Here is a 26760-nt window from a genome sequence, read left to right as displayed (position 1 = left end):
CATAAACAGACATTTCCTCCAGCTCCTAGAGGTCCACAAACCTAACCATGCTGCAGTAAACAGCCAAAGAAATATTCATATATTATGTAAGTCTGGGAGCAGCACAAAAACATTTTTTACAGTGACATATGTGTCCCCCAGGGGCCCAATGATCATCTTTATAGTTGTATTTGCTGTGTTTCTGTAGCTTTAATCTTCATGTTGTTGAGATTTCCAGAAATCAACATTTTTTGAGGGGGGGTTTAACTTTATTTGCCTCTCAGCCTTTTTGCAAATCACCTCTCTGCTTGATGCAATATAGGCTTATTTTATAGCCCTACCCAAACAGCCAAACCAAACCCACCCAATCACACAAGCCAATCCCTGGGTTTCATCAGCACTCCGTGTTTTCCACTCTGCCTCCGTCTCGTCCCACTCACACTCTGTCAGAGCGCGGCGTTGACAGCCACTGGCCACTGATCAGCCCACTTTGTCGGGGTTTGCGTCTCCATGCAAGACTGCTGAAAATAAAATAAAAAAGCTCTGACTCTCACATTTTCTTTCTTTTTTTTGCAAGGCAAGCGTTCACGCAGCAAGAAACCAACAAGCCTCTCCACGGCAGCAAAAGCACAAGAAGAAGTCAAAAAAGCCTCTTAAGTCGTTTTCTAGACTCATCACTGTCTCGCAGCCCCCTGCACAATGTCTGGAGAGGACGCACCTGCCCAGCAGCAAAACGCCGTGGACCAGAAGCAGGAGACCAAACCCGCCGAGGAGCCCAAAGCCGAGCCGCCCAAGACGGAGCCTGCACCTGAAGGTGCCGCAGAGGCAGCGGCCACCCCCGCGGCTGCCACCGAGAAGGTCCCTGAAGAGGAGACTTTTACCTACCGCGCTCTGGTGCTCACTGGCTACGGGGGTTATGATAAAGTCAAGCTGCAGGTGAAGAAGGGGAAGCCGGCTCTTAAGGCTGGCGAGGTCCTGGTGAGGGTCAAGGCTTGCGGGCTGAACTTCGCCGACTTGATGGCCAGACAGGGTCTGTACGACCGGCTGCCGTCCCCGCCGGTCACCCCGGGAATGGAGTGCTCCGGGGTGGTGGAGGCTGTGGGGGAAGAAGTAACAGACAGAAAAGTAAGAACACATGGCACTCAGTTTTTCCACTGATCACATGAATTTGCACGTTGTTTCATTGTTTAAATCTTGAATATTGTCATTTTTGGTGCTAAACAGCTACATCTGGATATGGGCGTGTCAGGCTCTGCTCGCCGCTCAGGCTGAGGTGGTAGCGCTGAAATAGTGTATCAGACAGTTTAAAGATTTCATTAATCAAAGGTAAATAAGTCAAAGGTTGAGATCGAAGACATAAAAAATAATAAAAATCGGCCTATGACTTATGATGGAGGTTATTCATCCATCCATTCATTCATTCATCTGTGCGCACAAAGGAGACGGCACTTGTTGTCTGGAAGTTGAAAGCAATGAAACCTGTTAGCGTGTCCATGTTGTATTTTATCTCTGTAGAAGAAGAAGGAAAAAGTGTGTAGTGTAAATGACACAAGTTGAGTACAATGCAGCCAGCAGCAGGCGTCGCCCCTCTTGTCTCCCTGCTTTTCAGATTGCGCCGCCGGTGCGCACTTTTTGATTGAGCAACTTCAAGTGAGGCTGCCACATAGCTGCTGAAGTGCTGATGGATTCATTGTTAACGCCATACGTGGGTGTGGAAAGTCTAAATCTGAATAAGCACATGTTAATCTGCGGGACGCCTTCCATCCTCGCTGCTGCACCTACGCTCTATACTGCGCTTTGATGTGCGCCACGGTGCCGAGCGTTTGCGTGAAGCCGGCCATAATCGCTTGTGATGAGACCGGAAGTGAGACCATTATGCTTTCAGAATTAAAGCTGTGAGAGTTTGGTTAAACAAAAGACTCAATAAGGGAGATATGTGGAAAATATGAGAAGCAGGACGCACAAAGAGCAATAAAATCAGCATTTAGGATAAAAAGGTGCTACTGTGGGTGCTGCAAGTACCTCCAAAAACTTGCTTGCAGAATGTTAATGAAAATGGACTTTTATTTTGAAAGCTATGGACAGGTGCCATGGTAATTAGTATGACTTGACACCGGTGGCGGAGACCGGAGTCACCGACGCCTTTTGTTACCGGTGGCGCACAGAACGCACCGAAAGGAAAGGGCGAGGCGCGACACAACAGACGGCGTGGGGTGAGAAACGGTTTCACACGCCCTCTTCGTCACGTCGCCACTTTCCGTTGTGCAGAAAATATTTACAGTCATAAATATAACCACGATTAAAGTTCAAACCAGTGCGCTGGGAAACAATGAAGTGAAGAGATTTAAAGAATCACAATGAAATCTTTAATCTTAAACAAGGAAGAATGATGCGCGGGATTGCTGGAGAATTACTGGTGTCTTTCTAACATTGCATGATGAGTCACAGTCCTCATGTCTGTGTCCTGGTCGCATGGCATCACCACGGTAACGCCTTTGAAAGGCAATTAAACTACAAAACCCAAATGTTACACACACCATCTAGCGATGACTCACGCTGTTTGTTGTACGAGTACCACATTTTCTCACATCGTCCACTCAATATCTGTGGATAACACAGAATCACGGCGATCAGACGTGTGATGCAAGTGCAGAGTCAGTGCATCTGGCTGGGAGTGGCACATATGTCTGTAAAGTGTGTCTGGATGGGAAATCTGTGGAAGGTGACAGGAATATAATAAATCAAATGACTGGTGATGGGTCAGTTAACAGTAGCACATCACAGAAGGTTAAGACTCTTGTGTTTCCACAATACTTTATTGCTTCTTTCCACATTGTCAGTAATGTTGATTGGATTTAAAGGTCACAAACTCTACACACACACACAAACACACACTGCTTGTCATCGCACTCCCACGTACCCCTGTGTGCAGTCTTTAGCTTATAGAATTAGGAGGCAATCTCCGTAATGGATGGAGATCTCTGAGATCTTTTGGCAGCTAGCTCAGAGAGAATGTGCTGACCCTGATGGCACAGACTTTTTTTTAAGGGTGGAGGTGGAGGGGGGGGAGGTCATCACTCACTGCTGCTCTATCTCTGTGCCTCTCAAAAACACATATGCACACAAAGAGGTACAATAGAGGGTGTGTCTGATTGTCTGCTTTCTATACAGCGTGCACAGGTATGAACACACAATGCCATTAACTTAATAATGTAACATCACCATTAGTGATATATATTTTCCAATGGACAAATAAGATCAGGGAGTTTCATATTTCTCATAATATAACACAAGGAGCAAAGGTGATATCAGTGAAGGCAGCTTTGTTCTCCACTGCATGCCTGGTGTTGCATCTCAATAACAGTTAGCAACAAGCTTCCCTTCAAGGGACAATAAAAGTGAGTGAGGTAATACTACAGTGAACTCACCCCAACTGACCTAAGAGCGAGTGTGGGGAACAGTGAGTAAGCGAAGGGAGAGCGGAAATATCACAAATCACGCTGATGCTCCCCTGACACCAAACATCAGCACTTTTTTTTGTTTCTTACAGAAAAACTCATGATGTCCTTTGGTGAGTTTTGGTAGAATCTGGCCCATATGTTCTCAATTATCTCCCTCTGGCGCACATTGTCACTCTGGTATTTCCTCCATTAATCCTTCCCTTCTCCCTATCTTATAGCTTTGCTCCTTTGTATAATCTCTTCCTTCGACGTTCACTGAATTCTTTTATTTAGTTTGAGTAAATGTGGATGCATTTTGTGATAGTGTGTTGACATAAAAACAGATATCTGTGTTAGTTCCTTTGCTCAGATTCCATAAATGTATGAAATACTTTTTGAGGTCAGCATGATGAAGCTAAATGCAGCTAAAGACCCTTCTGCCCAAGTTGGGTGTGGCCTTTATCCTAACATCATATAGATATTGTGTTTCATTTGATTACATTTACAGGAGCCTCGTGAGCTGCGTGGGTGTTAGTTAACCTTCATCTTTTGCCCCAATGAATCAGAAATTTAGCTCAGCTTTTTTTTTTGCCTGATTATTTTTTGCTGAGATCATCAAACCTCCAAGCCACAAAGCAGCTGACTTGGAGGCCTGCATGCCCTTAAAAATTGAATCACCATCTGATTAAGTCCATTCATATACAGCTAACTGGAAGTGTCTTTGTTCGGTGCCCCTGCTGTCATGACCCCGACTGTGAATACGTTTGATGCAGTACGAAAAGCTGAGAAATGAAAGCGCCGGCATGTGTGTGGCTTTTGTGTCTCACTGTAAAGATGTTGTAACAGAAGTGTCACAAGGCTTGTTTGGGCGGTCTTGAATGTTCCTAACCAGCTTCTGTGTGACTGACAGTAAGTCACATTTTCAACATGGGCACAGAGGAAGAGCTGCAGATGCACTTCAATGCTCGAGTCATGTTTGTTTCCTGTAAACTCCCCCGCGTATCGATTTGTACCACACTGTACCCCCAATTAAAGCAGTGAGGTTGATTGAGTTTGAAAGGGAAGAATGGAGATGCAATGACGCTAGTCGCCGTGAATAACAAAGAGAAGTACAGTGAAAAAGTGAAAGTTTGAAATAAACCAAATGACTCGGCCTCAGATAGAAAGATGAGGTTATGAAAAGAGAAAGAAAGAGAGAGAGAGAGAGGGAGATCTCTCTAATTGGAGTGGATAGACAGCGAGGCGCATGGCTCCCTCCAGACCATTAGAGAGGCCCGGGTGGAGAGGGTTTGTTCCCAGGAGGGGAGAGCTTGTCTTATGCTCAGCCATGGGGAAGAATCTGGCAGGGACTCTGATGAGTGGAGAGAAGCCAGGGGAGAAGATGGGCCCCATTGTCCTGTCTCACTGATGAGAAAGCGAGAATACAGGACACTCGTCATGAAAGAAAGAAGAAAAAAGACAGAATGAGACATCAGATGATGAAGAAGTGGGGAGGAAAGAAGACGCAGACAGGATGAGACGGGGAAGGAAGACGGGGGAGGATTGGAGAAGGGGAAGGAAGACGTTCTAAAGTTGTAAGAGGAAAAGGAGTCAGGAAGTGAAAGAGAAAGAAGGGAAGAGAAAAAAGTGAGTAGAAAGAGGGTGGGAGGGGGAGCTGTGGATAAGGGGGGAGGAAGAAAACAGGAAGAGGGTTATAATGCTACAGTCGTCTCTGTTTCCTGTGTCCCTCGATTGAGTTGTCCTGATTGGTTAGTTGGGGCGCTGGGAGGGGGGAAGTTTATATCATGGCTCATTCTTCTGGAGAGAGACAGTTGTGAATCGGAGGATCCTGCTTTGATAAGGAGGGACTGAGTGCAGATGAGGACAGGAGGTTGATCAGGCCATACAGGACGTTGCAACGTGTAGAACAGAGGGTCCACAATCTCAATCTTAATCACATATTGTATCATATTAAGAAGGTCTTGGATTACCCCGGTATCCATGTCTTCGACAGAGATGGCACAGCTTTGGTTACTCCCCTTATTCTGTCACTTTTTCTTGTTTGCTTGCGCCCTTTGAAATTCTTTGAGGTTAAGTGGACGAGGTGGTTACGTGTTTGTGTGGCTGTTGTTGTTGTGAAACAATAAATCTCAGTTGTGCTATTCCTGTAATCACACTGCACCAAAGAAAATCTAAGCTTCAGATAGCAGGACTGAATCCTGTTGCTCCCATTGATCCATATACTGTAATTTGTCTACTTTACTATAATACTGTCATTGTGTAGTGGATATTAAAGCCTTGGCTTGACAATATGCAGCTTAGAGGCCAGTTGCATAATAATCAGATACCTTGCTGCTTAGTGCATTATGGTGTTACCGCCCAACCATCTAATCGGCGGTGTAGCATTATGGGATAAGCTCAGCATCCCTGAACTGATGATACCCATCAAATAAATACACATTTAAATTGACTTTAAATAGCACATGAGGTAACTATAAAGCCATTAAAGCCATACATATGTTGATGCTTTAGTTCCAGTTACAGACTGAGAGCTGTGTCTTCTGCTGCTTTCTGTTTCAGGTTGGTGATAAGGTGATGGTGCTGAACCGCTTTGGGCTGTGGCAGGAGGTGGCGGTGGTACCAGCCAACCACACTTTTCTTATCCCAGAGGGGATGAGTTTTGAGGAGGCGGCGGCCCTTCCTGTCAACTACATCACTGCCTACATGATGCTGTTTGACTTCGGCAACCTGCGGCCCAACCAGAGCGTCCTCGTCCACTCGGCTGCAGGTATGAAGGGGGGAAGAACACACAGACCTCTTCCTCTCTGTTGGTCTTAAGCTGAAAATAGCTCCATGCATCATCATAGTCATAGATTTCAAAGGATTGTGTAATTTAATATTATAGGATTAATCATTAATTCGCTATGGCTATGGCTTTAAATGTGTTTCACTATAAGATAGTGTAGTAATCCTACAAGCACGGTTAATTATTGAACTAACAGCTCTGTAATTAGCAGCCTTACAACTGAATTTAGCATTATAACACCAACATGGTGATGAGAGCTATATAAAAACACACTTGAATATTTACATACTATTTTTTCCCTCTCTGCACTTCTTGTTTATGCTTTTCTTGTCTTTATAAATCATGGCTGTTAGAGACAGTCCCACAATGTTCATTTGTGTGAGATACGGCTGCAGTGTGTCTCCAAAATTGCATTAATACTGAAGCACCTGCCACCTGGAGTGTGAGGTCAAAGTTGAGAGTGAGTGGGTGGGAGAAGGATGGGGATTTGAGGGAGTAAAAGCACCTGTTTTGGGGCGTGATGCACCAGAGCCTGAGAGCATTTGATTTTGCTGTGTTTACACGATGAGGCCAGCTGGAGGGGATGGGAGAGAAGTAGCCAAAAGAAATTGTTCTCCCTCTCCCTATCTGCGGGTGTGCAGCTCTCACATTCCCGCTCATTCCCACTTTTGTTGTGCAGAGGGAAACCAGAAAGGGATCCCTGGACATTTGGGACAGCTTGTGGGCGTATGTGGCTCTGAGAATTATGCACATAATGAAACCTGGGCCTATGTTTCTCTCTGGGAGACAAAGAAATGACAAAGAGCTCTGGGATGCTGCCAGCACAGGTGGATCTATCCCTTGATATTAACACTGTGAAAGAAAGAATTTGGAAGATTAACAATAACTGTTTGCACTGGAGCTCATAGTTGTGGGTTTGGTGGTCTACAGAGGAATCCCAAATGTTTGTGTTCATCATAACATCCAGCTGATGTCACTCATATGTGAACATTTCCAGAGGTTTTGTATGTTTGCTATAGGAGGAATGCAGTGGAAGTATGCTGTAAGATGCTTTTCCCTGCTGGTTTGGTCGAGGAGGCGTCTCTGGTTTCTCAGGGCGGACTGCCAGTCTTGGCTCGCCAGCTGTCCGGACATCAGGATTGTAAAAAGCACATTACTGAGCCTATGAAAAAAAAAAACATTTGCTGAACCAGTCTCTTGCCTCCACTCTGTCATTCCTCACATGTGTAAATAATTATCTTACTGTACAACACGACTCTGCTGAGACCTTTCAAGTTTGGCTAATAGCCGTGTACATTTGTCAAGAAGGTGTTACCAGCATGAGAGATGTGCACATCCTCCCGTTGCATGACTCCCAGTGTGCGGAATGATGTGTGTGTATATGTAAGTGTGTGTGTGTGTGTGTCTGTCAAAAATTGTTCCTGATGTTCTCTGATTAGAGAGATCAAAGGTATCTGCTGTGACAGGGCCAGAGAGAGAGAGAGAGAGGGAGAGGTGGGAAGCAGGACTAGATTGTGTCTGTGCTGCTCTTTCCAGTCTGATATCTTTTCATATTATAAAGGAAACTACGGCCAGGGTTGCATACATTTACAATATTCCATATAAATGTACAAGAGGCATCATTGTGGAAAAACATATTTCTCAGCTGTACTTTACATGCATGCCCAGAATTATTCACGCCATTCTTAATAATCAATAGAAAAGCCTTTATTGGCTATTACAGCAATCAAAGGCTTCCTAAAATTGCTGGCCAGCTTTTTGCATGTCTCCACTGGTATTTTCTCCCATTTGTTGTAAGTGATGAGCTCAGCTCTTTCGGGTTGAAGGGTCTACTTGCTCACTCACCCTGATCTTTAGCTCCCTCCACTGCAAAACGTGAATCGTCTGCTAGTCATGTCTTCGACACTCTTGCTGTGTGTTTTGGGTCTGTGTCTGCAGACTACCTGATGTTGTGGTTGAGAATCCTGATGTGTTGCTCTTTTTTTCACAATGCTGTGTACTTAGGTTCTCTGGTCCACCTCCAAAGCATTAAGTTCCCATCACCATGTTTGACAGTGGGGATGGTGTTCTTAGGGTTGACGGCTTCTCCTTTTTTTTTACGCCAAATAAAGGATACATCATTGTGGCCAAACAATTTAATTTGTGTTTGATCAGACCATGAAATAGAAGAGCAGAAGTCTTCTTCTTTGTCCAGATGAGCATTTGCAAAGGCCAAGCAAGCTTTTAAATGCCTTATCTGGTTAAGCGGTGTCCTCCTTGGTCTGTGGAACCCAGCGGTGTGCAGTGTCTGTTGGACTGTCTGTATTGAGATGTCACCTCCAGCAGAGCCCAGATTCACCAGGACGGCCCTGGTGGTGATCCTTGGAAGTTGTTTCACCTCTCTCACAATCCTCCTGGCCAGCAGGTGTCACTTTTGGCTTCCGACCACATCCTCTAAGAACTTTGGATTCTCCCATAGATAACAGCTGAGAAATATTTATTCCCACAATGATGCCTTTTGTACATCATCTTGTTATCTCTGGCTCTGACCATCGCTATCACTCCAGGTAATCTAAATATGATGGTGGAGCATGAAGCTGATCTGAGCAAAGGCTTTAGCTGCGCTCTATATTACACTTACTCTAAGATCACTACCTCTTGTTTCACAGCATTAGACATCATGTAATGATTCTTAGTTACCAATTAAAATAGATTGTTTAACTTCCCTTCCAAAACCTGACCTCATTTTCACATACAAAATAAGTTCTAACATGCCTGTTGTGTGGGAATACCTCAGTTATGAAACAAGTGCAACAACCGTTACAACTCAGCCCTGTTTCAGTGTACACCTCGCTAAACCACATGCAGAATGTGGCTAAATAACTTCACCTCATTGGGCTTTGCAAGTGACAATCACATGTATATATACCAAACAACAGAGATTTTGTGTGCCAGGCATGCCTGCACAACTCTGCATTCCTGTCCACTTTATGTTGAGCAAAGATAAAATAGTAAGATTTTACATGAGATTAACTGAGCCTATTTGTGCAGCTGAGGAGCAGAAAGACAGGCAGTGCTTTGCTTGTCACACAGTATGGTTGTAATAATGATTCAAACCACATTTTTATTAGAGGCCTTGATCAACAGCTTCTTATCACAGCAGCCATACTGCTTTTGATGAGTCATTTTCTTCTTCTACTGTCATAAATCTTCTCACACTTTGCCTAGTAAATGCTTGAGGGGTTCACCCTCCCCTGACCTTTCTCATGGCTGACCTGTTTACTTTCGTAATAAGAATTTAATCAGCTGATTTAATTACTTTTGGAAAATAACCAGCTCTGTTTCAATTGCTTTTAGATTTCTGGGTGCTTGAGGTCCCGGGGGTTGCAGTTAAACAGATAATTTATTATAATAGTATTTGTGAATGAAATGAAAATCACCTTCATAGGCATTGCAGTCTTTGTACACAGTAGGCCCCAATAAATTGACTATAAAACTTCCACACCACCTATCAGGAGACAGGAGGTCTGTGTGTTTGCTTATGCAGCAAGTATAGTGATTAGTATAGCTTAATCAAGAATAATCTCAAATAATTTGCTTAACTGTCTTGGAGTGATATTTTGGTACCTTTGGCTAAGTTAACTGCTGGTTTCAGCTACATATTTACTATAATATTTAAAAAAAACATAAATGTGCAAATTTCTGTTAAAGGTAGATGCTAACCTGTTGAACTCTGCAGTGAAGGTGTTTACAGAGGGATGATGAGCAGACCCTGTCTTGCCATTTGGCTCATTGTTCCATAAAGGAATCAGAACATCTTAGGAATGCCTGCCTGGTGTTTTGGGCTCCATCAGTCAGTCATGCCTTTATGTCTGTATAAGTAAACTCATGGTGAATAGTCCTCAGCTGCCTCACTCGTGGGTACGCTCCTGTCCTTTCTCTCCAAACAATAGCTTGTTGTATTTCCTCCCATCGTGCCTCTCTTCTCCACCGCGCCGCACATCTGCATCCTCCACTGTCCTCCTCCCCCCCTAGGCCCTCCGCATGCTCCGATCCCGCTGCATGACCTCGCTACATCCGCGCTCTAAGTCCTTGTCATCGGGGGGAACGTGTGCACGTTTTGTTTTCCCCAGAGGGCCTGGGTGGGGAGGGAAGTCCAGCGACATTTGGATGTATCTCGTGGGTCTTCCAATGCACCCGGCCAAGTGCCTTTCCTCTAACCTCTCCATGAACTGGTCCTGATGTTTATGAACCATAGCCAGCCACCCCACCACCACACCCACTCTACACATTCCTGCATACATATGGGGCTCCACAGCTTCCAATGATGACGTCTACTTCTGTTTTATTTATGAGCTCTGGCATGACTGCAGGCCAGTATTAAGTGTCACGCTTTGTGTCGCAGATGTGGAATGCATGATATAAATTTGTTGTATATTGCATAGATTTATCAGTTTTTTTGCTTCTGGGTATTATTCAACTCCCTCAACATGACTTTGTGACAATTCTGTTCTGCCATCTGTTTCACAAATAACACTGTAAGGTGCTTTGGACTGCTTAATAACATGTGCTATCAATCAGCTTCTCATAAACTTCCTCAGTAGTGTGTTTGAGGTCTAGATTTTATTTTTCCCACCAGCCAATTACAGTGGCTTCCATACTTCTTGCAGCTGCTCCTTCCTGGAGTGTCTGCACATTGGATAGAGTTACACCAGGTTACACTAAGGATTAGGGTTGAAGTGAGAGGATTCCAGCTGTTGCATGTGGTTGCAGTGCGTCCTTGAAAGTGATGGACGAAGGCAGTCACAGCTGAGCAGTTAAATCCTTGTTAATGGTAATCCACAGAGCTGAGCCACTGGTTTTTGGAAGTCATTTTTTTTTACTCTTGTAAATTCTTGTTTGAAAGTTTTCTTTTAATCCTCATTGTTCAAAGCCTGACACTGAGAGGATGCACTCTTGTGGTTGGCTTGGAAGGCAGCTGGAGATTTGTATGATAACACCAAGTGTTACCTTTCCAGACTCGGGGCTCGTACTGTAGTGGGGAGCTTTCCTATTCTAGCAAGGCTTGTAGATAACTTCTTACTTTCTGGCTCAATCTCCATAGTGAAAAGGAAAGACAAAACAAAACACTGTTCTTGCTTACAGGTGTACAGCAACTGTCAGCAGTAGACACAGCTAACGGCATAGCTCACACACCTGGAAGGACCGCCATGGTTTCCATGTAACTCAATCTTCGAGCTGGATTTTCCTGTTTTACAGAAATATAACTCAAACAGTCTAAAAAAAGGAAATTGATTTATGCTTGTTTTTGCAAATCAAAATGTGAAATTAATCACATTTGAGGTGTCCAGAGGCTGAGTGGATATGTGCTAATAGTGGGGGTTTCGATGTGAAAATAGGTTTATATCCATTATTCTTATTACTGTTCAGCTACGAGAGTGATAACAGCTTGTTTTTAAGACAAGCATAGACATATGCTGCCATATATCTAATTGCCTTGCTGTATTGTTTTGAAAGAGTTCCAGTGGTTTAAAGGGTTGTCAACCAATCAAAAGGTTCAATCCCTGGCCCCTCCACGTACCAGTGTGCCCCTGCATGAACGTATGAGTGATTGAGTGCGCGACTGGGTGAACGTGAAGAACTCTGAGTACCACTCAAAGGACTATATACACCATTTGCCATTTCAGTTTCCACAGGTATCTCTAGGATTTTTCATGAAACGACTAGATGCATGTTTTAAGTTCTCATATTCTGTAAAATAATAATCAGACGTGCAAAATGATGATCTGAATATTTGTGCTGTCATGCTCTTCTGGGTTTGGTGAATATGACCACATCCTGGTGTAGATCTTCATGACTGCTGTCAAACCTGCAGGCAGAGCCTTAGGCATTATGAGCCCTCAGTGCACAGTGGGTTGTAGATTGGATTGAAACATGACAAAAATTATATATGAAAAAAGTTTTGATGTTAGATGATAGAAAGAAATGTCTGATCTATAAGGATAGAAAAACAATATTTCTCCCAGGACTGCCTCCCATATTACTGTTCTCATCCATTATTTACCAGCTAACAAAGTCCCTTGCTGTTTAAGCATCAGCTCATGTATTCTTGCATATCTCTTGCTTTAATAGATCAGTTGTTCCTGGGAGCCATGATAAAATGTTTCCCCTCCACCACACCACCCCTCGAGTCTGTCTGCTCGGGAGGTCTTACCCTAGTTTAGAGAATGTTAATTCACTGTGACCACTAAGCGGGAGTCTGGGCTGCGTGGTTGAACCGTCTCTGCGTTCCCCAGGCCTGGCATCGCCGGCGGCAGATCAGCTAAACTGATAGGAGAGGGAAACCAGGGCAACCTCCAACCTAACCCGCCAATCGCATTCGTTTGTTCGCACTCTGCAGCCGTTGACAAATGACCCCACCTTACCCCCCTACCTCATCCTAACCACCACAAACAGTCACAGGTGTACGTAAGACCTCCGTCAGGACACCTGTTTGTACGTCTATTTATACATATATGTGCATATGGCGTTGCAAGATGATTGTGCAAACAGATTGTGTTTCATTTTGCAACCAATGGGAAATGTTTTGTCTGTACATGTAGCTGCATAATTATGTTATGCTCTGCGTGTGTGTGAACCCTTACTCAGGAAATCACACACACACACACACACACTCAAGGAAAGGATGTTTTTTTTCTAATTCACTCACCCACTAAACTAAAAATGGGCTTCCTCTATGCAACAAAAAATCTCCATCAGAGAGAGAGAGAGAGCACATTAAACTGCTCTTCAAGCCCACAGTGCACACACACACACACACTTCAACAGCCATCCCAGAAAAAAACACCAAGGTTACATAATGCAGCGTAATACCTCAAGAGTTCAGAAACAGCCAACCACAGCTCCTATTGTCGTATCTGAACTCAAAGGGTAGCAATAAAACGTTCATTTATTTAGTCCAGCTTGTTGGTGTTGTAACACTGCCACAGCGAATTTGGGTTAAAAAAGAAATGCTTGTATTTCATTCTTTGTTAACCACTACCACCACAGGCTAATGATAGGTTAAGAAAGACACTAGTCCTTGAGGAAATCACAGAAAAAAAACACATCATTGAGCTCAGAGACAAGAGACCAATCCTGTCATGGTGCTGACAGCAACCATGTGTCCACCATCAGTCCCCCTGAGCAACACCTGAGATCACAGCCTGGCTCATGCCCTGATCATCATGTAGAAGAGGTGTATAAATAAAGAGGACATCCTGTTAAATCTGTAAAACATTTCTAAATGTCCCCACCCCGCCCCTGCTGTTGAACTCTGGGTGTGGAGAAATAATAGTGGCCTCAGTGTCAGCCTGGATTCCTCTGTGTTTTGGGGAAAATTCCTCTTCGCTCCTAACAGTCATGTCATGGAAGCCGAGTGCAATTTGTGCCAGAATGTAAAGATTCAGGGAAAGACAAAACCCTACTGTGTATCTCCAGAGACAGAGAGAGAGACAGAGAGAGGAAAACAGAATAGAGAGGTGGATGTTTTTTGACATTCCCTAATTTCCAAGTGTAAACAGTTCAATTGAATCTCGAGCAGAACAAATGCAATTAGCAGCAAGAATTTGCTTAAGCTGCTTTTTCTTCCCCAGGCAATGGATAAGTGTTTCTGGCTGGTCTTAAATTACACTCTACTCTTACTGAGGCACAGTCCTAAAGATATAGAGAAAGAAAAATGAAAAAAAAAACACAGGGACTAAAACACTCACTAATGAGAGGTTAATGTTTTAATCTTTGAATATTTGTGCAGATTAGCAGATACCAGGAGCCATTTAGGTCTGTTCAAGGCTGTGGCCCCGCTCCTCTCCCCTTTGTGATCTGTGTATGTATGGATGTGTGTGTGGGTGTGTGTGTATTTGTGAAGTGAGGTGAGGAGCGGTAAGGGGTTCTTGGCACAGCTAAGCAGTCTTGTGATGGGAGATCAGCAGTTTGTTCTCATGGGATTCAGAAACAGGTACCTTCTTCCTCTTTGGCCCAGATATGTATTTTAGTAAAAGAAAATGTCTAAATAATATAAAATAATTTGTTTTGTCATCACTAAAAGGACCTTTTGTGATAAATAAAGCCTGATTTTCTGCTGTTTCCTTAGCTACAACAGAAGGGGAGTCTGTTTATAACAGCAGCTTTAGTTAAATATTAATATGTGTCAGCCTGCCTGTAAGTATGTAGGCTTAATGGATGGGTGCTTTTTAACACCTGTACGAGAAGGTTGCTACTACAGAGCCATTAAGTATAAACAGTGCTTAAACCTCCCACTGAGATGGTGCATATTCAACATTTTCTCGCTGTAAAACTCGTATCAGATGCACACAGACACACATTTTCTGGTAGCGTTTGCATATTTTTGACGAATGGAGACACCAACCTAAATAAATAAAAATATCACACACTGTCCAAAGCGTGGTGTCTACAAAGAGGAAGTGATCTGATGACCAACTTCTCCATCGCCATTGAGTGACTCTTTCATGTCCAAAAGGAAGAGCAGTCAATGAAACAAAATGGCTCCCTTTGCTCAGTCATTGCCGGCAATTTGGCTGAGGTTTCCTTGGCAACGCAAACTTGGTTTCTCACTGAGTACAAGGGGAGATGGTGCTGTTATAAAGCAGCCGTGACAGCGCTCACATCCAACAGCAACAGCCTTGATTTTGTTTTCTCATCAGATCCACCCTTGGTGTCAGCAGGCATGATTATAGCAATGCAGAGGGGTCTATTCAGCTCAATCTGTTGTACACTTAATATGTTTTTTAAATAACAAAATAAAGAAACCTGTTTCCCAGTCAGAGGTTATTTGAATTGGCCTTGTTTTTATCATTAGAGCTCATGCTTTTGGCGGGTTTTATGTAATAGTGCAGCATCAGAGAAGATATTGTTGGGTATGTTGTGGTATTAGACTGGTTTATGTTTAAATGAAGGATCCAGAAGTGCATCAGTAACAGACACAGCTCACAAGTTGTGCAAAACACATTGATACAATGTTCTAGGCAAAAAAAATCTCACCAATCCTCACACTCGTTCTACACTCTATTCTAATGCTTGATTTCCTTTTTTCTGATTACCACAGTGTGCAAGCTCATTACTTTCGTGTTACTTCGGTCAGCTCAGGCACGCCTTTCAAAATGTATGTTATTTGTACCCATGTGTTGCTTTATTCTCAGCTATCAGATAAGATGTACTCTTTATGCAGTCAGGCATGAATGACCTTTATGGAAACCTTTCAGTTCAAGTCCTCAAGTCAGCCTCCATTTCAAACAAACCACTGCTTATCAGTAACCTATTACTTGGTGCACTGGCTGCCTCAGCAAACATTGGCTGAGGCATTTGCCACAACTATGTACACATTCTCAAATACAGTGGACAAAAACACAGATATCCCAAACATCCACTGACTTTAAAGTCTTGGACAATGCAGCAGGTCTTGTTTGGGTTGGTTGTAATTTGCAATAGAATGTTATCCAGCTCTCCTTTCCTAACAAAACAGATACATTTCTGACATTTTGTCCTGTGGAATTTTAGGCAGGTTGTTTTGAAGAGAACCAAAAAATTAGATGTGTCATTTGAGCCACAATGGCTATTTTCTCCAGTCTAATGTGTATGTGTGTGTGCATCTGTGTGTGGGTGTCTATTCTCTCTGGGTAATGAAATTGCGTTTAATGCGCTCCTTACATATCCCTGAGCAAAACACATTTACCTTGTTATAGCTTGTTTTGGACATAATGCACATCATATTTACCTGCCACTGAAAACATAGATATATGTCTTGAATTGTGTGTGTGTCTAATATATGTATTAAAGCCGGTCTGTTCATCCCTCAGGTGGTGTTGGCATTGCAGCCACTCAGATGTGCAAGACGGTGAAGGACGTGATCGTGTTCGGCACTGCGTCGGCCAGCAAGCACGAGACCATCACCCAGGGTGGAGTCACACACGCCATTGACTATCGCACCAAGGACTACGTGGAGGAAGTCCGCAAGATCAGTCCAAAAGGTGAGAAATGTTGCCATCTGCTGCATCTCTCATAGGGCTCTAAATTTGGATTTTGGCCACACAGGGATGAACATTGCATTTATAGTTCATAGTATTATGTTCTCTGGTGAGAATGTCTCATAAATAGTCCAAATCGATATATTCCCACTGGCACAAAGCAATACTGTGTGACTGTACCAGTGTTAAACAAACTGCAGACAGTGAGATGATACATTTTCATTCACTTTGTTTTTTTTTCTCAGTAGTGCTGGCTGCCATGTGCACTAGACTGACAGTATGTAGAGTCATTTGCCCTCCAAAGCAAATTCATTTAGTTAAAAGGAGACATTCGCTGCCAACCAGTAGTGTACCCAGAGTTTCATAGAGATGCACAAAAGCTGCTCCTTTTTCTGAGAAATGAAACAATGTCCGGTTACTGTTTATCATCCTACCTATTGCTGTGTTCCAAAGGCTCATTTCATAGTCCACCCTCTACCCCTCCTCTGCTCCTTATAGCATGGAGTGAGGCAGACAGACATTACAGAGACAGATAAGAAGACAGCAGGAACTGACACTTTAGACAGAATGTATCTAATTAGAAGCCCAGATCAATGTGCAGCTCTGCTTACTACCTTTGCCTCTGCCTTCGGCTCTCTGTCAATTCATCTGTGCTGTGGTCAAGGCAGAGTCCTGCTGTGAGCCTCCCAGAATCAATAGAGCCAGGGTTTAACAAAGTAAGGAGGGGTAGCCCAATTTGAGGAGTCCCCTCTGGCACAAAGGAGCATCATTAAAGCAGAGCCTAGTACATGCTCAGACATTAATAAGCCACAATGAAACTGTCATTGTTATGTTGCCATGCCCCAGCATCTGTTCAGAGGTTGGTTTGTTGTGAGAGAGGCATTTCATCCCTCTTGTCTTATCAGTGACAAGACTGAAAAAAACACAAACCTCCTCTCCCGTCTCTGAATACGTATGGGCTCCTCTTGGTGTAAACATGGCACACTTGCTGCTCCTAGTGAACTCATGCAGAGTGCAGGCGTGCTGAGGTGAATTGGCACACTGAATTCACACCAGCAATAACTGTCTCCTTTTCCTCTATTCCGCTTCAGGCTTGGACATAATCCTGGACCCTCTTGGAGGATCAGACACCCATAAGGCCTACAACCTGCTGAAGCCTATGGGAAAACTTATTACCTATGGTGAGTAAAAATCAGCTGCACCTGAGAGTCAGTTATTAGTTCGAGAAATGAATACATGCAGTACTGGGTATTGAACTACCAACCTTTGGAATAATTGGGAATTACATCATCTTGGTAGAAAGCTCTACCCTAATTTTCAATAATCCTCAGATTTACTGCAAAATATCATTACATTTCATACTTGTCACAGAATAAAGCTGCTTTCTAATGAGCTGTGTGGCCTCCCTGCAGAGGTCCGTGTCCTCAGTGCGCTGCGTATCACCCGTGGGAAGCCTTTTAGCCTCGCTCTGTTGCGGTGCCAGTCTGGAACTGGCTTACATGCAGTGGGCAGGGTTGGCATCCATGGAGAACAGGGCCTTGCCTTTGCATGTTGCTCAGAAACGTACTACCCAATAGAGTGCCCTCCACCCTCACCCATTCACCCCGCACCACCTCACCCTCCTGGTCCCTCTGTGCGGGCTTGCTTCTCTTCCAGCTTATCAGAAGTATGCCTGATGGAACAATGGACGTTCTATCCACACGAAACCTGGAATGTGTCTGAATGTAGCAGCCTGGATCCCTCTCTTCTCTCTGAGAATGCTTTGTGTCCCCTGTTTCCCCCTGAGAGAGAAAGACAGACAGTGAGAGCATGAAAGGAAGGGGGATAGCGAGGCGATGTGGTGACAGTGACAGCTCAAGTGCTAAAGAGGTTTTTAGAGTGAAAGATATAGGTGGGAGTGTGAGTAGACAGAGACAGAGGTGCAAGAAACAAATAGAACAGAAATAACAAGTGGAGGTACTTGACATAACTTAAAGGTACAATAGTGTGATATCTCACCCAAGAGAGATTTGCAAATGCTGTCATATTTTCATTAGTTTGTACGACACATCAAGGTGGTTTTAGGTATCAACTCCAGTGCTTAGCATGGTAAATAAGCATGGATGTCTTCAATCTAAAGATGCTATTCTTTGCAATGCGTTTAATTATTTCTTATAATTATTGGATGTCTTTCTCTTCCAGTAGTGATTTAGACTCTTTCTGTCCTTTCGCTTTCCTGCCCTACCAGGCGCGGCTAACATGCTGGCAGGCCAGAAGAAGAACCTGCTCGCTGTGGCCAAGAACTGGTACCACCAGTTTTCCATCCACACGCTCAGCTTGATCCAGGGCAACAAGTCTGTGTGCGGCTTCCACCTGGGGTACCTGGACGGGGAGACGGAGCTCATCACCCAGGCCATGGACACCATTCTGGATCTCTACAAGCAGGGCAAGATCAAGCCACGCATTGACTCCACCTGGCACCTCGAGCAGGTTTGTGTCTGTCTGGTTTGCTTTCTATGCTTGGAATATGTCCAGGTTGACCAACAGATGGCTTGTGTTCCGGTCAAAACATTCATTTGACCTGCATCAAATTGCACATGCTATTGTTAATTAATGTTGTTTCTGGCTGAAAAGAGAGTTTCCAGTAAACAACCTCTGTATTTGCAGTCAGGTCCATTTTACCCTGGTTGATAGTGTGACTAATTCCACCTTAGTTTAACTGACTGCATGATTCATTGTGACATGAGTGCATTTACACCTGAATTACGTGCATTTTCGCTCTCCAACACATTCACCCAGAATGCATGCGAATGCCAGGTGGGTCTGTGTCAGTTCATGTGGTATCTGCAGGGTGTGGCCTTAACTCAATAAGCCTCACATTCAACAGGCGAAGTTTGTCCACAAGAATCACTTGTGTGTCTTCTAGCATCAGCCAGACAGACTCGGATTGTTACTGACAACATTAACACTGCTAACAGATATGAATAGAGAGAGTGTGACACACACAGATAGATAGAGAGAGTCAGAGGCTGACATCTTCTGTTGTCAAAGTCAGAGCTGGTCAGTATTTCGGCTGTGGTCAGAGAGAAACACCCGCTGTCTTTCTCCGCCATCTGACGCTCTTTCCCTGCCTCTCCATCTGTCCGCTCGCAACATCAGATTCTTTTTCTCTGTCTTTAGGTAATTGACTTCCCTCTCTGTCTCTCTCCATCTCGCTGTATTCTCTCCTTCTCCTTCCTCACAGTGTATCTTTTTTGCTCTTTCTCTCTTGTTGCTATGGTGACATCCTTTAGTCAGCATGTGCGTCTGTCTTAGGGAGGGGCCCTGATGTATGAGAAAGAGACATGGACAGGAAACAGAGAAGATAACAGAAGGTACATCTCAGTCTGACTGAAGGATTTTTTTTTGTTCCTGCTGCTGCTTATAGTGGCATCAAAGACCAAACAGCTTTTGGGTGGTGGTTCATTCAAGCAGCTGATCGATTATTACAACCAGAGTACAAAAACCACACCCTGACCCCATTCATCATTCTCCCACCCCCACTGTCCCTCCACGTTTTTGCTCCAGTAATCAATAAACATGCTTGACCAATATTCAGAAATTAGCATGAATGTTTCCTCCTGTGGTTTCTCATGATTTATTATCTACATCTGCCGATAACCAAGAAGATAATGGGCGTGCTACAAATAGCCACACTCTTGTCTGATGATGCCCAGCAGCCAGAGAGGCTGTCACATCGTAAAGAGTGAAGGGTGGAAGTGGGTGGAGTTGCCAAAAGAGCCTCATTCGCTCTTACTGTGACTTTCATTCACATTGAAGATGATTCTCATAATTCCTGGACTCACCCCTCCCTCCCTTCCTCCCTCCCTCTTAGTGCATGTTCTCTATGTGAGGGATACCAGTTGCTCTCTCCTCCCCCCCTCCTCCGCTGCAGACTCCCACACTCACTCTCCTCCCCTCCGCTCTTTCCCATGTGTCTGAGTCGTCAGGACCACGTTTCAGCCAGGCTTTACGTTGCTAGGAGATGGCCCTGTTGCCGTGGCATTGGTCGTTAGGTGGTCTGCCTGCCTCACACAAACGGGGGCAGTGGAGGAAGGAGGGGAGTGGGAAGTGATGGAGACAGGAACAGACACTGGACAGAGCACAGTGGTCAAGAGGAGGGTGGGGCAGATCTGGCTGGGATTCTCCACTCATCATTATGATGGAAAAGCAGTTGGAACAAGTGGCTTGATCCATAACTGCGAAGGGAGTTGTTCATCACAGGAATGTCTGTCCCCAAGAGGAAAATGCTTGGATGAAAAATGTTTGACTTTAGGCAGTGATCTGCTGTGATTCCGTCCAGATGAGCCACAATGGAGGCTCTCTTTATAAACATATATTTAATGGATAAGTTCACATCATGAACGCATAAAGATGGATGAATCCTTTGTGACATCACTCCAAGGCTTGACTCCTACCTGTCAGTCAGAGTGCCTAATTATTCACAGGCATTTCTTTAAGTCTATCTTTAAACAAGACTAACATGTCCATCGCCGTGTTTTTTTAATCATTCTAATCCTGTTCATACTCTGAAGTAATTCCTTCTGAAAGCCATTTCAATGACTATGCATCAACCCAATATCAATAGAAGATATAGAACAATAAATTCTTAAGTTTATTTTCTATGCTTCAGCTATAACAAAAGGTTAAGTAAACTGTGAAGGAAAGAAAAAAAACATAATATTGTTATTGTTGATTCAGAAAACATTGAATTTCTGTCCTTTAAAATATACTGTTTAATATAGACGTGATATATTTTTCCAATAACCTCTGTGTTGTTAAGCAGCTTTTGGGACATGTTTTCTTATAATTTAAAAACATTTTATTACATTTATGCTGATGTTGAAAATATCCGTGTGTGTTTTTTTGTGCTGCTGCTACAGTTTCATTTCCCCTTGAAGGTTATTAAAGTTTCATCTAAACAGTGTAATTTCTCACACACTGCATATTAAAATATGACGCGTAGATTTGTTTCTAAGCTGTGCTGTCAAAAAAGATTAGAGTGCATCGAAGCAGAAAAGAAACATGCTACTACTCCTCGGCCTTCATAGATATTTCCTTCTTCTCTGCTCCTTCTTCTTCTTCTTCTTTCCTTCATCTTGTATTAAATAATTGCAACACTTGCTTTCTTCCAGGTGGGTGATGCCATGAGAAAGATGCAGGAGAGGAACAATATCGGCAAAGTGATCCTTACCACGGAGCCCATGCCCGAGGAGGAGAAGAAGGAGGAGACCAAGAAGGAGGACAAGAAAGAGGACAAGAAGAAAGAGGACAAGAAGAAGGATGACAAGAAGAAGGACGATGGAAAGAAGGAGGAGAAGAAGGATGACAAGAAGAAGGAGGAGGCCAAGAAGGAAGAGAAGAAGGAGGAGGAGAAGAAGGAAGAAGCTAAGAAGGAGGAGAAGTGAGAGGGAGGGATGGAGAGTCAAGCAGACCAGCAGGGAGTTTGTGTCCTGGGAGCAGGGGGCATGGTGTGAGATGGAGGGGTGGGGGTAAAGATGGAGGTGGTGATGTAGATGGTCAGGTTGGGGGTGGGGTGGGGTGGGGGTCAGCAGGGGTGGGAAGAAGTTGGAATAGAAAATGATCATGCCATTGTCAGTCTTTCACCTCCCCTCTGCCTCATCTCTAAAGTCCACCGTGGCAGTAATTACCCAAGGCCTGGCTCCGCCCACTTCCACCTTCCTTGTCCTTTCTTACATTTATGTCTAAAAACCACCATCTAAGCTCCACCTTTATCTCCATCCCCCAGAATATTGAGCCACACTACTTTAAAGATTTTTTTTCCTATTGGGAGTGACAGAGACAGGAAAGCCTCGGAGGATCGTGGGTATGGTCCAGGCCTCGGGCAAATTGCCGTTTCCTTGACAACCGTAATCCCCGGTTGCTCGCACTCTGGCCCCGCCCCTCGACACCCGTGCCCCTCCGCACCTCAACTCCCACTGTGCTATATTGTTCTGCTTTGACTTCCACCTGCCACCTCCACTTCCCCCCTCACTGTGCTGAGTCCCCTCCCCAACCTTTCCACCTCCCACACCACCCACTCCCACACCACCCACCCACGGGCCCGGACCCACAGACAGGCACAAAGACAGGCAGGGAAACAAAAAACCACACCCACCCACACGTTGCTCTCTCGGTGCCCAACACTTTTAGTTATGTCACAGAGGATGAGTCAGAGATGCTTGTGATTGGCTAATGCACCACTGGAGATGTTTGCATCGTGGTTGTGAACATGATGTTTGACTGTGTGAGACAAAGCCAGACATCCTCAATCACTCATGCAGTCTTAACCTGGATGAAGCTTGTTCTAGTCTCAATCCCAGGCAAGGGAAACCATAATCCATGTGTTCCCACCAAATTTCACTCAAGTCAGTCTAGCGGCTGCAGTTTAGCACTTGCTTGAATATGAATAACTCCATAATGAGCCTTTATGTGCAGTGTTGAATAGGGAGGCAGAAATCATTGCTCAGCTTCCTTCTCCTTAGTTACAGATTTTTCTAGCTGACCAACTGTTGGCAAGAAGAGCACAGTGCCAATTAAGAGAGTATTTGTTTCTGTTCGCACACACACACACACAAACATACACACTCTGAATGTGATGAAAGAGGCACTGTCATGCTGAGACAGTGAAGCTCCTGAAATGAGCAAGTTAAGAAGGTGAATTCCAGCTCTTTTTCCCTGTGTATCAAGCTTCCTTCCTCCCCAAACCTCCTCGAGGCATTCCATGGCATTCTGCTCCTTTCACAGTGAACATTTGCCTGTCGATCACCCTGACCTGAGAGAGAGAGAGAGAGCGAGAGAATTCAGTTCAAGCTGGCTTCCATACTTCGCCTCCCCTCCTCTCTTTTTTTTTTCTTTGCTCTCTCCCTCCTCTTTCCACTTCCCTCTCTATGGTCGGCATAGCAACAGGCGTCAGGCTCGTCAGAGATGGCACTGTGGTCTGTTTCTCTGACTCCCTCTCCCCGCGTCTCTCTCTTTTTTTTTCTGCTTTCCTAACTCTGCAATTGCCAACAGTCGGTGCTGTCGAACAGTATTTAAACAGGTGTAAAATGTGGGAATACCTGATGATAAAAATGAAGGAGATGAAGCAAACTGTTGCTTCAAGAAATTTCAAATTAAATACTGACAATGTGTGCTGTTAGCCGTACACTGGCTATAGTAGTGCACCGCTCCCCCTAATGGACAGTATGAATTTTGTCATATCTGTAAGGATAATCCTTAATGTGTCTTACCAATCCACTTTAAGCATTAGATATTCACCCCTCTCTGCCTGCCTCGCTGCCTGTCCGTGAGTCCGGCCTAAGTGTTGAGACTCAGATGGTGACTAGTGACTTTGTAAAAAACGAAAACAAAATGTTTAAAAAAAAACAAAAAAAAAGGAAAGAAAAATGTTGTTGTGTTAGCATGAGTGGCCTCCCTCATGTGCTGTGTGTGGTGTGCCATTGTGTGTGAAGATGTGTGTGTCCTCAGGTCGTTTGTCAGGTTTTAAAAGCATCCTTCTCTCCTGTCACATTTCCTCCCCCTCCTTTACACTACTCAGCTACAGTATGATGTAGCTCCCCTCTCACTCTATCTCTCCCTCCTGTCTGATAAGAGGCCTGTGTTATGAGGACAGTTGATATTAGTATTTTGCACTCTGCTCGCTGATCTTAATGCACTTGCAGGCATGGCAGTCGCACTCCGGTCCCAAACAGGCTTTGATTTTGCTCCAGGTTTGCAGCCTGTTCCCCATCATCAATCCAATAGTATCTGCTAAAGCACAGGTGGCACACACACACACACACGCACACACATATAGAAACACACACTCATGTTAAAAGGTCCGCTCATTTTCAGCCTGCCAGTCCATGCCCGGGCCAACTTCTCCTGGGTGGCAGCTAAAATCAAAGTATTCATCCATCCTTGACTGTGGGAAGTAAAACGTGGAGCAGCAGGGCGGAGCGATCCGGGCTGGAGTGCGACCGCCACACTGGTGTGGGGAGTGATTGTGTCCTGTCAGCCTCTGGTTAGTGTTCTGTTCTAATCTGCTGGGCTCCCTTTGTGAACCTGTGGATGGTGCTTCTGTTCCGAGTGCCATGTGAGAAACAAACGCTTCAAGTGAAAAAAAAAATGTTATTTTAATTTACCTTTATATATATATTTTTTTGTTTGTTTGTTTGTTTTGTTATCCAAGGGTTTAAAAGTTCAAAGCTCATACTCTTTTTATGTGGGGACCTGCCAACCTGCACTCCTTAAATGTGACAAAGTCTTTCTGTTGGTCCAAACCATGTGTGCCAAAATTGTATGTATATTCCTCTGTCTATGCTTTGAATATTAACAGTGCATAAAAAAATATATATAAAGAAAATTCTGTTCTTGGATGCATTGCCGTCAACCTTGAAGAAAAAAAAATGAAAACACAAATGATTTGTGTCAGTTTTGTATCCCAAATGGGTGCTGACAGAATTTTTTGCTGCAGTTTACAAAAAAGGTTTAACACAATTTGTAGTTCTGCTTGCGCATAGGCCCGCACTGTGCCTGTCTCCTTGCACACACCTTACCTCAATCTGAGGCCCTTTGTCCTGTATTTGCAGCGTGTCCTTTTCACTGTGTTTTACCAGCTCTCACACAGGTTGATTCCTCATATGTGTTTACAAGAATATCACAGTGAAAAGTGACTCCACCAAAAAAAAACATACAGAATAGAAATCTCCAAATCCAAAGCTCTATGGTATCCCTCTATGGATTTTTCTGTGTTTTTTTATCCATATAACAAGCGAGTGTGCAGATGTTTTCACACAGCTGTGCAAAGATGCCAACACTTGTAACACAGCTGAACAAAATCCCTTCCGTTCATTGGCTGAACGTATCTCAGCCCTGGCCTGTCCCAGACACAACATTTCCGCTTTACAGCTGATCTCGGTTCACTCAAGGATTGTTAGTCGTTCCCTCTTTTCCTGTCCTGCATCTGCAAGAGCCTCTTGGCCCGGTGCAGCAATGCAGCAGCTAAAGCCAAAACTCCTCTTCCATTATCAGCCCCTGTTCCCATTCTGCACACACATTCATAGAAAATAAAACGTCACTTTGACATCTGGAATTTGAAATTGCATGCATTCATCTGCATGTGGAAAACACATTACTTTTTTCTTTTTTTTCAACATTTTCCCCCTCGGTTTCTTTGAGCTAAGATGCCTTTGAGATGAACTCAATCAAGTGGGGCGGGTGTTTCATGTCTGGGGGTTGGGGTTTATGGGGTTTATGTGGATCTGTTGGTTAAACTGCAGCCCACCCCTTCCTACTTTCGCCCTGCTGTCTGAATGCTTTTCCACCGTGGAGAAGCTAAATCTTGAAATGGTTTCCCAGTCATTCCAGACACTTATGCAAGAGTACTTAGCAACTCTAGGGGAAGAAAAAAAACAGTGTTTCAAAGTAAAACGAAATTTTCTGAGCATTTGCAGTCTTAGATTTAATAGCACATGAGTGTAGTATTTCCAGTAGCTTCTGTCTGTCTGTCTTGACTTGTAGTGGCTCACAGGCACCCACCGTTCAGCTTTTATATGGTTTCTCAGGTCATTCCAAACAGCAGTTTTTCCTCATGTAAGAAACCACTATACTTTTGCATTTACTAACGTCATTGTTTCACTGCGCAAACACACAGATTTTCCTTCGCACCATGTTTGATGTAAGCTTTAGAGTCAAAAAAAAAAAAAAGGAGAGGATCTGTCCTCACTGAGAACCCAAACTACCGCATCCTCAGCAGTCACTGCAGAGATGCCACAGAAGTACAACCTGGCTGGGCTTGTCATGTACAGAACTAGGATGCATGTTTTAGTTGAACAGAAAATAAGGCATGTGCGTATGTACAGCTCACTGTCTCTTAGTTTAGAAGTCATGTAGTGGTGTGGTGTGAGGGAGGAGAATTCCAGTCTGCTGCCTGCCCTCCTGAGTCCCTGTCCTCACTGTCACCATGGGCACCGTCACGGCCAGCTGGTTCCTTAATCTTTACCTATCTCTGGGAATGCTTCACTCACATCCATCCCACCACACATACACACACATACACACCTCCTGTAAGAGTTGAGTCACCACTGGAGATTTTCTACAAGGCATACCCAACAGGTTGATTTCTAGGCCTTCTTTACTCTGTCCTTCCTTCCTGGTGTTCTTTCTTTTTTTTATTCCCGGTTGCAAACACACTTCTCGTCTCGACTTTGTTTTTTAAACCCTTTGAATTGATGCTGCTTCTGTGCTTGACTCTGGGTTTACTGCGTGGTGCCATGTTGTCCACATGGCCTTTAGAGCTTGTAACGCTTCAGTGTGTAATGTTACCATATGCCTTACATGTTTTCCAGGACTAATAAAAAAGCATAACAAAAAAAGACAGATAATGTTTTTTTATTTCTGTGCCTATTCTAAAAAAATGCAAAATTATTCATTTATGGTCCAATAGTATACAAATACATTCTATGTTTTCAACTGCTACAAAACATTTCTATATGTGCATACTACAGAATGAGATGCATTTCTGAAACGGTAAAAACAAAATGACATAAAATGG

At 44.0% G+C, this 26760-nt stretch overlaps 1 protein-coding gene across 1 annotated transcript; it reads left to right on the top strand.

The window, feature by feature from the left end:
• Nucleotides 1-413: 413 nt before the first annotated feature.
• Nucleotides 414-25948, top strand: vat1 (vesicle amine transport 1). Its single transcript, XM_028412723.1, has 6 exons — nucleotides 414-1104; nucleotides 5979-6186; nucleotides 16038-16208; nucleotides 17297-17386; nucleotides 18433-18674; nucleotides 21359-25948. Exons 1-6 carry the CDS (start codon nucleotides 679-681, stop codon nucleotides 21629-21631), a joined length of 1410 nt encoding a protein of 469 aa, XP_028268524.1. The 5' UTR covers nucleotides 414-678; the 3' UTR covers nucleotides 21632-25948.
• The last annotated feature ends 812 nt before the right edge of the window (nucleotides 25949-26760 follow it).

Source organism: Parambassis ranga, chromosome 8, assembly GCF_900634625.1.
Source record: "Parambassis ranga chromosome 8, fParRan2.1, whole genome shotgun sequence".
NCBI lineage: Eukaryota > Metazoa > Chordata > Actinopteri > Ambassidae > Parambassis > Parambassis ranga.
Note: the sequence above shows the minus strand (reverse complement) of the source record. Positions and strands in the feature narration are given on the sequence as shown.

Coding starts and splice junctions, on each gene's coding strand:
- vat1 (XM_028412723.1), top strand. CDS start 679: ATGTCTGGAGAGGACGCACCTGCCCAGCAGCAAAACGCCGTGGACCAG. Junction 16,209..17,296: donor CCGCAAGATCAGTCCAAAAG/GTGAGAAATGTT, acceptor ATTCCGCTTCAG/GCTTGGACATAATCCTGGAC. Junction 17,387..18,432: donor GGGAAAACTTATTACCTATG/GTGAGTAAAAAT, acceptor CTGCCCTACCAG/GCGCGGCTAACATGCTGGCA.